Here is a 12,823-nt window from a genome sequence, read left to right on the forward strand (position 1 = left end):
TGTCAGGAGTAAAAAATCTAAAACTTCCAGTGAGGTTTGGTCCAGTGCTTCATGGGCAGTGAGAAGGGAGACCATACAAAAAAAAAAAAAAAATCTGGATCTGAGGAGGAAGCACCAACACAAACTGGTCCTGGAAGCCACAACCCAACGTCAGAAGTGAAGCAAAGCTTCAGACAACTAACTCTGTTTTGAGAAATCTCGGAGTATTTCCCCCTCCCTGTAAAACTTTCATCTTAAAGATCCAAGTAACTTTGAACACCCTTTACTAAAACAGAACATTGAAAAACTGAAAGTCCAAAGGCATCAGAACTTCTTGGAGAAGAGTATCATAAAGAGTATCTCTTCAGACACAAGCTCCCCTCTAACCCAGAGCTCCCTGTGCCCGTGCAGCAGCTGCTGGCCTTGCCCTGTTACTGTTACTGAGTAAGAAATTATACAGATTATTAGAAGGTTGGTTTGCAGAACAGTAGTTTTAATATGAAAATTCTCTCCTTTTATAGATAGGTTTGACATACTCGATTGGTTAATTAACAAAAACATTTTTCTTCTTTTATACATAGTTAAAAGAATATTGCAATTCTCTTCTTTTATACATAGTTAAAAGAATATTGAAATTCTCTTCTTTTATAGATAGATATGAAAATTCTCTCCTTTTATAGATAGGTTTGACATATTCTACTTGACCAGTTAATTAATAAAAACATTTTTCTCACAAACAGTTTTTGAGAAGAACAGAAAAACAGAGTAGAAAAACACTACTTGTAGGTTGTTTATACCAAGTTATCAGTTTCTCTACAACTCTCAAAAATTCTCACAAATCCATGGTGAGAACACGATACTCCTGGCTCCCTGCCTGGGGGGCCAGTACTCACGCCGAGAAGGTCCTGGTGCGGCGGGTGGGCAGCGGGCTGGGGATCAGGTACCCCCGCAGCGGGGATGGGGAGCGCTCCCGTGGCCGCCGGCTCTCCGGCAGGTGCAGCGAGCTGGGCGGCGGGGCAGAGCTGGGGCACTGCTGCGAGGAGGATGAGCTGGGCTCAGAAGACATTCCTGAGGCCTGAGGAGAGCCTGGAGAGAGGAAGAGATCTGATTTAGCCCCAAACGGGAATTGTCATAAATGCCACTAATACTTGCGATGCTGATTTTGTAAGAATGTGACTCACTTCCTGCAGACGTACACACGGACACAGCTCCACCACCAGCTCTGCTCTGTGTCAGTGAGTTGATGTTTTGTAAAGTTTATTTCTTTTGAAATGTCACTGTTCTGTCAGCTGTAGTAGGAAGCTCCTCTGCAAACAGATTACTCCACAACTAACGTGTTTGCTCACTCCTGACTTATTCACAGGCTCTTGAGGCACAGCGGAGCCCCAACTCCTGGTCTTGGTGTGCCCCACACACCTCAAAGCCCGATGGGCTTTGACCACAGGCAGCACAGAGGAGTTGCACACATCTGCACATGAACACACATCACAAGAAAGAAGCCCTTGAAGAAAAAATGCTGAGATAAAGCTGCACCTCCAGTGCTGCAGGTTGGTTTTGCTGTGTGATCACCATGATAACTTCATGGCTGCTGCTGTTCACTTTTTAACACAGCTCTGTCAGCTCATAACACCTCCAGCTTGACTGTGAGAAGAGAATCAGAAGAGTGCTCCTTAATTCCCCTCAGACTGAGCCAGCCAGCCAGCTGATTTACTCTGCCTGGGAAGGAGCACAGGCAAAGCTGGGAGGCAGTGCCAGCCCTGAGGAGGTGACCCCTCCTGCCTGGGGAGATCTGGCAGACCCAGCAACCCCCTTTGGGAGGTCTGAGTCTGCCACAGTCTCCCAGCAGCTAGGAAGCCAACAGCCCACACCTTCATTCAGACCCCCAGCAGGCTCAGGTGTGCTCTTGCTCAGGTCCTACAGCAGAGGAGGGAGAAGATGCCCTTCTCAGCACACCTACAGCAATACATCTCATCACACAACAGGCAGAGCTCCCAGAATCTGTGCAAAGAGCAAGATCAGAAACAGCAGCACTTCTACACACACAAATGCATGGCTCACAGCAGCAGTGGCAGAAATAAGAGGAAATAACCAACACTGCTCTGATATTACTATGCAAGTCCCCATCCATACTGAAAGGGAAGGATGATTTGCAAAAATAACAAATAACCCACTACAGTCTTACTTAAGAAGACTAAAAATATCTGGTTATCTGGATGAGTTAGCAAAAAATGTGGCAATCTGAGTCAAGAAAATATCATGAAGGCAAGAAAAGCTGCCTTTAAGACCAATAGTTTAATTGAAATCTCTCATAACCATTATGCACCCTCCTCTTGACACCCACACTCCCCAGCCCATGAATTATGGAGTGGATCCTTGACATGACATTTGAGAGATGCAGCCTTCTTGTCAATGACAAATCCATATTATTTCTTCCTGAAAATAAAGACTAAAATTAAAAAGGCTTCTTAAGAATGAAGTCACCAGGGAACAAAGGCTTTTGTCTTTAATTGCTCAGGGTGCTCAGAAGATAGAAGTGAATAGTCAGTCATACTCCCTCCTCTACCAGCTTGAGCTTTCCTCACTGTTCTCAAGAACAACTCGGCTGAGAACAAAACCCCAGCTTTAGGGATGGAATTTCAAATATGGATGGTATCTGTCACCCATGAGCTAATGCCCTGCCCAGTGTCACAGCACAGTGCTCAGCTAAGACCAAGATGATAACACCAAAGGGTTGGGATTTTCCAAACTTCCTTCTCCTCAAAATAGACCTGCTGTGCTGGCTGGTACAGAGGAAGTCTCAATTTTCTAAAGCCCTCTCCTTTGGACACCTTGCTTTCAAGGAATGTGTTTGACATGGCAGGACCATAACCCTAGTAAGTCACGGGAAAAATAAGAGCAAACAATTAAAACTTGATTCTGATAACTCCGCACACACGTACTCAGCACAAGTGAAAACACAGCTTTTAGAATCACATGCTTTCTCTCCTCACCTAAATATAAACCAGCTTGTCAGGTGACAAGCAAAATGCAGAGTATTCATCCATCTACTGCAATACAGCCACAGAGTGCTGCCTGTCTCCTTCCTCAAACAAGGCTAGAGAGGCAGAATTTTCCCTCCTTTCTTTAAAACACAGACAAACCACAAAAATATTTACAAATAAAGAAGACTAAATGGAGTTACAAGTGTGCTACCATATGTTATTGTTCCCATTTATATCATTTTGGTGCCCTCTGCTCCACACACATAAAATAAAACAGTGATGTAGAACATTCAGTGCCGTGTCACTGTACAAATGTCCTTTTTGTTCTCTGCCCACGGCAAAGGTGGGTGAATAGCCTCCACTCTCATCACTTCTATTACAGGACCCCTACATTGTGCTCAGAGCTGGGTGAGACCTGACCCAAAACCACACAGCTGAAGGCAGAGAGCAGCAGCCACACTTGGCTTCACCGCCACCACAACCAGTGGGGACATGGGGGGATGCAGAGCCCGAGCTGCAGCTCAGTCTCTACAGGCAGTATGGTGCATCCCTGCACAGGAGAGTGTACTGACTCATCCCTCTGCCTCTGGCCTTCTCTGCCAGCTGTACAAACCAGGCACAATGAGAAGGATGGGAGCCTGACTGACCAAGCTGAACTGTGTGCATACAGCAGGATAACAGCAGCTCCCGCCTCCCGTGACCCTCAGCAGAAGATCAGCTCTTCTGGACCTTTACAAAGACAAAGGTGCAGCTGGGCTGTTTCAGTTCGTGCTGGTGTGGCCACTTGTTGACGTAGTTCATGCAGGGATTAGCTCATTTCCCTTGGCAGCCCTCCTGCAGGAGCAGAGACACTCTCCCCACTCGCAGGTGCAGCTGGAGGCCAGGCAGTGTTGACACAGGAAGCCTACAGCAAAAACCCAAAACAAAACAAAACCCACACCCCAGCCCTCCCAGCCGCCTCCTCACAAATGCCTTGCCTTCCTAAGGCAGTTACCAGCACTCTGCAGAGATGTTTTCCAGATGTTATCCTGGGTTTTGAACTGACTCCCTATAAATCAAGGATCACCCCTGCAGCTTGGATGGCTGCCTACCAGCCCTTCCTCAGCACCCACAGATTCCTTCCTTTCTTTTTGACTCTGTGACTAGTTGAACAAACCCACTTTCCTGCATCTCTCAGAAGCCCCCTGCATCTCCCAACCCACGCCCATCAGGTTACCCCCTAAAACCAGGGAAAGCCCCTGGTTTTCCTCCAGCCCAGCCAGCACTCTGCTCTTGGCCATGGCAAGGACATCATCCCCCAAAGCCCAACAGCACCAGCAGTGCAGGCACCCCGAGCTGCCAGGAGCACCCATCCCCCTGTGCCAGCACTGCAGAAAGGCCAGCAGGGAGATCCCAGCCAGGCCAGGGAGCAGGGACAGCACAGCCAGCAGCTCTCTTCTGCTTGAGCCAGCAAAACATGTGCCTGCAGGGATTTACAGAGTGAATGCAACATGATGTAAGGTGGTGATGTTTTCAGGCTCTTTAGGAAACTCCAGCCACGTGCCACATTACCCTGAAATCGCCCCATATTTCAACATGCATCATTTATCTTTCTCCAGTGTGATTTTTTAAAAAATATTTATGTTTAGGAATGCACCAAACTGCAATATAAATAAAATAAATTACAGTACTGTCATGGCAGAAATAGACTAATTTAACATTTCAGAGCAAATTTTTTTTACCCCACCTTTTTTAGAAAAATTGGCCAATGTGTTCAGAAGGAGGCCCCAAAAGGTCATCTGCAACAAGTGACTTACAAAGCACCTGTAACAAGTGAACTACAAAGAGCACAATATATGCAGGAGAAGTTTCTGAAATACTCTATGAAAAATAACTTTAAAAAGCGATTGAAGTTATAAGATTGGTGATATATAGATGTCACCATAATTTCTCTATATATCTTATATCCCATTTCTCCTAAAGTCCACCCAATACCTCTAGGAATACCCTAAAAATAGCAGGATTGGGGAAGTTATCCATTCTGACCAGCACAACACTATCACAGAAATCTTGTCTCACTTTTAATTCACATAAATGCCTGGAAATATTCCAAATGGATATGGCAGGGTTGCAGGCTCCATGAAATCTCTCCATCTCTGAATGGTTTCTTTTTCACATCACAGGCTGCAACACCTCTGATGAATGGGCAAAGGGAACATCCCCAGGGAACATTGCTCTGCATCCTTCAGTGCTCCAGCATGCAGAAAATGCTCTTTCTGGCCTCCTTAGTCTGGAAATGGCCCTGCCTGGAGGAGCTGCTTTCAGATGGTACCACAATGGTCCAAAAACAGGACAGCACTGGCTACGTTTGCCTGGAAAATTAAGGTTTTTCTCAAAGACAGAACAAAGCTCCCCAAGAACAGCTGCTTTCAGATGCAGGTTCTGCAAGATCTCTTTCATTTCAATCTCTAAAAGGAATCTGAAAAATATGTCTAAAAGACATCTGAAAATCTGATTGTTTTCTGGGCTTTTCCTGGATTTAGAAACAACACCAGAAATTCTGCTTACTTTCTTTAATTTTCACTTTCAAACATCCTGGTTTCCACATTTATTCTGTGCAGCTGCATTTCTTTCCTTCTCCAAGGAAGCTGTGCAAATAAACCCCTCAGCTCCACCTGCTCTTCTGCTGACACCCAGAAAACCTCTTCTCAGCAAGAAAATCCACAGCCCCTTGCTCCCATCTCTGAGACAGTGAAGGCACCAGGACTCCCTGCTCCATGCCCTGATAAAGGTGAGGGACTGAGGGTGTCCCCCGTCCTACAGCAGCTCCCAGCTCCCTCTCCGAGGTGCCTGAGCACCAGCCACAGCACTGCTCCTCCCTGGAGCTCCTTCCAAATCCCAGCACTGCCCCTGCTCCTCAGGGTGAAGCACTTAAAAAACACAAACAGTTACGAAACAGCTTCTGAGAGCTTCCCCTTCCAGCTTAGTCTGCTTGACTAACTTTCCACAATTAATACTGGTATTTCAATTAGCACTGAAACTCAGAGGAGTTGCAACATGCATGTGACATGTCACAGAGGATTATGGTATAAGCATGACGCTCTTGGAGACTGCAGAGTGCCCACACACTGGAGTGATTTGTCACTTAATGGAGAACAGGACATGTCCAGTAAAAGCCTAATTATAAGGTAAGCAAAACACAAGAAGGAAAATTCCTATAGCTTGTTTCGGTGTACAAATTAATTTGGATTAAAGCAGGGTTTAGTTTACAAACAGTAGCAGCTATTTCCAAGCAATCTCAGCACTGAACACTTTGTCCCCAGATGCTGGGGGTGCCCTTCTGCTGCTGCAGTGAGCAGTGTCTGTGTCTGAAGGAAACACTGCTCAAGCAGCACATACCCACCCTGCACAGCAGTGATCACAGAGAGGGATGGGGAGGAACCCAGCCATCAGCAGCCTATACAGCACATTGATAGAGAAGAGGACTGCCTGCAGTCCCATGTTTTCCACTGTTCATGAAAGCTGATAGGTACACTCAAAAAAAAAAAAAAAAAAAAAAAAAGTTTAGGTGAAGGAACTGAGTGGTTAGTCAGATTAAGTACATGCTTCAACTGGTTTAGGATTATACTGAAGAATATATGGTGATACCCTGTGGCTCATTTTATCAAAAATACAGAGGAATCCAGGTCCTCTCTCACTGGAAATCCAGTATTTGCCGTGATTGATGTTGCACAAACTTGTTGCTCCAAGCTGAGCAGAGCTAGCCAGGGTCCTCCCCTGGTAAGTGAGCACAGGAGGCTGTAACAGATGCTCTGTCAGCTGGCATGGGGACAGAGTGTGCACAATCACATGGGCAGGACCAGCTTCCATCCTGCCCCTTGTAAAAAGGTACTTCAGTGGGAGCAGAGCACACCAGCAGCCAGTGGTAAGGCAAGTTCTTCAGGACAGTGCTGGGAATGGCACAGAACTGTCCCAAGGCCAGCACACCTTCCCTCACACTCTCACAAGAGAAGCCCAAGCCCTCAGTTTGCTTATAAAATCTCACTTATCCAGCTACTTTTGTTTAAAGAAAGATTGCACGAGGTGGAAAACTCTCCCAGCTCATGGTGAGCCTGGACAAGCAGTGACAGGTTCCAGACAAGCATCCTCCTCTGGGAGCTCTTCCAGGCAAGGATGAAGATGGTGGTTGAAGATGATGATGGTGGTAATTATGTGCAAGTGCTGCCCAGTGACTGAATTTGCTGTGCGCCTATAGTATTGGCTAATGTAATCAAGTATTTAAATGACAGCAGGAAAAGGGGGGGGATTCTCACCTGGGCAGGACACCACAGCCTGTCACCAACCAGGCAGGTGGCAGTGCCCTGTGGGATGGGCTGGCACACCCATCCCTGTGCCCACAGCACACCCAGAGGCACTGAGCCAGCACCAGCCCAGGGTGAGATGCCCAGCATCCTGCCTTGCTTTTGGTCTGCCAGCTGCCTGCTGTGTGAGCTGCCAGGCTCCAGCCCTGGCTGTTTCTGTGGCAGCAGGGACACCACCTCACAGCAGTGCCCAGCTGCTCCCAAAGCCACTGCCAGCTGGGACAGTATCTCACAGCAGAGCCCAGCTGCTCCCAAAGCCACTTTCAGCTGGGACACCATCTCACAGCAGTGCCCAACTGCTCGCAAAGCCACTTTCAGCTGGGACACCATGTCACAGCAGTGGCCAGATGCTCCCAAAGCCACTGCCAGCTGGGACACCATGTCACAGCAGTGCCCAGCTGCTCCCAAAGCCACTTTCAGCTGGGACACCATGTCACAGCAGTGGCCAGATGCTCCCAAAGCCACTGCCAGCCACCCCCACAGTGCCAGAAGCACAGACACCAACTCCCAAAGCCCAGCTCCAACCCAGGTGCTCCTTCCCTGAAGCTGAGGGCACAAGAGGTCACCCCCAGGAGCAAGTGTTGGTGTCCCCAGTCTCCACAGAGCTGTGATAAGGGTACAGGGCAGTGTGAAGGGAGATCCCAAAGGACCCTTGCAGTAAAGCTGGGGAACATCAGGATGACTTTACTTGATCCAACGCCGGTAGCCAGGTGTGGCTGCCCAGGCCAGAGTTAAATACAAGGTGAGGGCAGTGTGGTGCTTACTCTCAACACCTTTCCTGCATCCTCATTTAAAGAAATGGGAAACTAAAGGTTGCATAGTGGTATTTAATAACCTCTTAGGAGATTTTTCAGGCCCTTCCTGAGCTCATATAATCTTTTAACCTCTGCAGTATCCTGTGGAATCCCACAGCTTAACTGTCTATGGAAAAGAGCCTCCACTCCTTTTAGTGGACTGTGAGGAGAGGCCCTTATTACAGGAAAATTAAGAAAGGACAGTGAGACCAAAAGGCAACAGCAAATTAGAAAAGGAGAGGGAAGGGAAAAGGAATACGTAAAGAAACAAATGGGAAAAAAACATTAGCTTAAAGGAGCACAACAAGAAAGGGTATACAGACTTATTCATAAATCAAACCTTAAATTTTCTAACAGAAGTGACATAAAGAGGGTAGAGAGCAAGAATAGTTACAAGCTGTTTCTGGCAATCTTGCCCCCCCTCCCCTTTAAATTTCCAAGCACAAATAAAAAACCTTGTGCCTCTTTAAAACAAAACACTCCCCACTTTGTCACTTGAATGGTTGCCATGACTCTTTCTTAGACAATGAACCCCACTAGTATTAAATATTTCTGAAGGTTTAGCTTTGCCAACAAGTTAGCTGGTTTGGGCCAGAAAGCAGATATTATCTATTCAATGTTTTGTGGTCCCCAGCACAGAACCATTGTGCTGGTCACTCCAAGTTCCTGCTGCCTTCATCACTCCTCCATTAGCCAGGGCTGGGAACTCTGCTCTGGGATAGCAGAGGCAACACTTATGTATCACATCCTAAACTTGTTAACATGCTCAGTCACAGTGAGCTGATGGGTTTTCCAGACAAAATGCAATATATGGCTGAAAAGGGAACTTTCTGTCCCTTCCAGTGCTTGCTCTCCAGCTTTGGAGCCCAGCTCCTCCTTCAGTGTTGTTGCAAGTCTGAAGATTTCCCTCTGCCATTGCTTCCATGCTGGAGCATCCTTTGTGAATTTATTCCAGGATTTATTTCATATTGGCAGAAAATATTTATACCAGAACATGAAACTCTTTTATGTGTCTTGTGTCTAAGCATCTTAAAGCTCATCTACAAGGCAAATGGGTTATGCAGTGTCATACTATTATAAAGAAGTAATACATATGTAAATCCCTAGGCACTTTTGGAAAATTTTCCCCTTTTCAGCCTCATCCCACATCACAAAACTTCAGGCACAATTGCAGTTAAGTTTGTTCATGTGCAACTTTGAGCCTTTTAAGGCTCCTGAATCCCCTGAAATATTTATGTGGCTCAAGTGTTACTCAGCACAATTAGTTCACTGTGTTTTCTCCCCAGTCAACATTTTCAATAGGGGAAAACAGTTCACATTACAGAGATCCATAACCATGGAAATTTATGAGGCATACGTGTATTGGCAAGGAAAAAAATAAATCCTCTGAGAGTATTTCATCTGCCAGCATTGCAGCAAGATGCAGTTGGCAGGGTACAGAGTCAGAAACCACTCAAAGCCAGCTTGATCCTCACACCAGCTCTGTGAGGCACCCATAAACCCCAAATGCCCTTCTGGACAGGCCAGGCTCTACTTTCTGGTTCTCCCAATGCACAGGCCACATCCCAGTCTCACTGCTGACACTTTCTATGCATATTTTTAAACATCCCAGGCTAATAACTTGGGTCTATTTCAAATAGATCACTCAGAAATCAATTAAACAAATGGTTTGTGATGGAGGCAGAATTATGAACCTAAATCAATATCAAGTAATGGCCAAAAGATATAAAATTGACTGAAATACTTTAAGAAACAGAAAATGCTCTGCATCTGATGGGATGACAGACCTAAATTTTAATGGAAAATGGATGGATGGATGGATGGATGGATGGATGGATGGATGGATGGATGGATGGATGGATGGATGGATGGATGTTTAAAGATCACAGGCCCACTTAACAACTGCATTTCTGTTTTTTCTTCCCTCCATTACATTGCTCACCACAATTTCCAGTATATCTCACCCATGCTGTACACAAGTTTGTGCTTGTGACCCCGAGACCCCTCTCAGTGTCCTCATGCTCCAGCAGGAGGCAAGTGCTCCACCAACACTGTAAAACTAATGGTTACCTCTGAACTCTCAGCTGAAACTGCCTTAATATGTTTAACTGAAGTCTGTAAGATAAGAATTACATAAATATATACAATGCACAAGTCTGGTTTTTCTTACATAACCAAACAACTGGTGGAACAAAGAATATGTAAGCTAACATAGATAACCAAACTCCTTGGCTGAACAGAAAGTGTTGCCTTTTACCTCACAGAGCTGCTCAGTCCTGGCAGCACAACTATCCCCACTGGCAGCTGCTGCTTTACAGAGCTCTGTGTGATCTGCTGCACTGACAGGCAGCCCCTACACATGCAGTCAGACATGTGATGCATCCAGAGCACACCCCACAGCTCACAGCCTCCAGGGCTGCTCCAGGGACACCAGCCACCCCAATAAACACCTCAAATCCTCTGGGTGCTACACACCCTCCATCACATCCTCTCATATGGCAGCTTGGAAAACACCACTGATGATGCACTTTAGAGTTCTAGGGAAAAAATTCTTTTTAAGTCTCAAAAATGCTTACAGTACTCCTAGTCCAGCTAGCCTACTGCAGGCAACACATGGGAAAATGGACCTGTGGGGAGTGTGACTGCCCTCCCTGATTATCCTGTGTGCACAAACCAGTCTTTCTGGCTCAGCACATCTAGCCTGTGCTCTCAGGAATGGCAGGAGTCACACTGTGCTGCAGCGGCTGCAAAACCGCAGAGCCAGCATGGGCACATGTGCGGGGCTGCATTTCGTGCCTACTTACACATAACAAAACTATTCACTGCTCTGTGAGTTCCAGAGCCAGGGCCCCAGTGCTGTGCTGAGCTGTCCAGAACCACAGGCACTGTTGTGTTGTTTGTGGCTGCTGTGTTAGTGCTCAAAAAGCCAACACAGACCACAGCAAGGGAAGGGGGACACTGTCATATTTTCTGAAAAATCCCTTCACTGGGATTTCTTCTCCTGGGAAGATGAGAAGCTTCAGAGAAAAACCAATATTATCTCATTTGCTTCTCCCTGTTTTGCTGCTTTGGAATGTGGCTGGAGATTGTTTATCCAACAGGTGCATGTTTGATTGGTTTCACGTGAATTGTTTTTACTTAATGACCAATCACCATCAGCTCTGAGGAGTCAGTCACGAGTTTTTCTATTATCATTCTTGTTAAGCCTTCTGTCTGTATCCTTTCTCTATTCTTTAGTACAGTTTTAGTATAGCATTCTTTAATATAATACCATAAAATAATAATTTAGCCTTCTAAGAACATGGAGTCAGGTTAATCAGTTCCTCCTTTGTCCTGGGGACCCAGCAAATACCACAAAGGGGCAACTCAAGCTTTTCAGGCAAGGTAAAAATCAAGTGTTATAGTTGAAAAAAAGCAGGCAAATCTTGAGGCATGTACATTCTTCAGGTATAAAGCTAAACCTCCATATAGTAGTACATGTTTAATAGGAAATTTAACTAAAGTTTTGTGTTAGAGCAATCACTACCCCAAAAAACTGCATCTACTTCAACTGCAATCACAGGGGGAATGGGACAGACAAGCAGAGCAAACACTGCACACAGGAGCAGCAGGGAATGCCTTTATGAAGGATTGTTTTGATTCAATTTACCTGTTTAGCCACATGCTAATGGCTACATGACCTGACGAAACTGGGCCAGAGCCACTACTAAGAGAGATGTGAGATCAGTAGAAAAAAAACCAAAGACAGGGATATATTTAACAGTGCCTTTGTTATTTTTATCTAGAGCAATGTTTTGTGTAAAACCCAGTGTTACACAGCTAAGAATCCTCAGGGTCTGCCTGCCTCAGGAACAAGCCCCAAGTTCAGAAAAGCCATGTCATGGTACTGCATGCACATCTCATAGGTTCACCCTGGTCCTGGAGGCCAGGAGAGCCCAGACTGCACAGCTCCACATCACAGGGTACCGGAGAGAGCTCCTCCTCAGGATCCATGCCAGGGAACGGGCAATGCAGCCACACTAAATGTTCAAGAACAAATTTGATTAGAATCCCAGACCCCAGCTGTAGCAGTCTAGTGAGTGTCCAGCAAAACCACTTTTGTCCCCATGGGGCTGTGGTAAGTGCTGAGACAGCTCTGCACTACCTTTGTTTCTAATTTTATTCCTCTGGGATATTTTTCAGGTGAGGTTTGTCTACCTGAAGAGCTTGAGGGATGGAAGGGAAGGTAAGCATGTGAAAGATTGGTAGTGAAGACAGCCGCATAGTGACATTGTGATGCTGAGATGCTGCTGGCAGTGCCTGGGCAGCAGCTCTGCCAGATTCAGCCTGGACTGGGTTCCAGCAGTGAGTTCCTGTCCTCAAATCCCTGATGCCATGGGTAAAAGACACTGCAGTGGATCACACATCCCCAGGGACAGAGACCATTTTTGTCTAAGCCTGGTACAGGGAAAAAAGAAAATATCAATGTAAAAAAATAATTATCAGAAAAGAGTGGAACTGCACAAATATTTAAGTATATCAAGATACTCCTTCAACTCCTGGTGTCCTAAACATTGGTGAGAATAATTTTTAGGACTGACACAGTTCCCAAGGTAGGGAAAAACCGTCCTTCTGGATAGAAAAAAGAGAGAACATGTTTACTGAGAAACTGAGACCTGTGTAAGATTCAAACACACTTTCTGGAGCACCATATAGCAGAAAATCGATATTCACTCTATTTACTGTCTCC

The 12,823-nt window shown here is 45.9% G+C and overlaps 1 protein-coding gene across 2 annotated transcripts in view; it reads right to left on the minus strand.

Moving 5' to 3' along the window:
* CARHSP1 (calcium regulated heat stable protein 1) overlaps positions 1 to 12,823 on the minus strand; it is a 38,191-nt gene that overhangs the window by 18,154 nt on the left and 7,214 nt on the right. For both annotated transcript variants that reach the window (XM_059861537.1, XM_059861536.1), the window contains exon 2: positions 873 to 1,065. In XM_059861537.1, coding sequence (XP_059717520.1) covers positions 873 to 1,045 — 173 coding nt within the window. In that variant the 5' untranslated portion in view covers positions 1,046 to 1,065. The remainder of the gene's footprint in view (positions 1 to 872; positions 1,066 to 12,823) is intronic.

The sequence above is a fragment of the Haemorhous mexicanus genome, chromosome 17 (genome assembly GCF_027477595.1).
Source record: "Haemorhous mexicanus isolate bHaeMex1 chromosome 17, bHaeMex1.pri, whole genome shotgun sequence".
NCBI classification, from domain to species: domain Eukaryota; kingdom Metazoa; phylum Chordata; class Aves; order Passeriformes; family Fringillidae; genus Haemorhous; species Haemorhous mexicanus.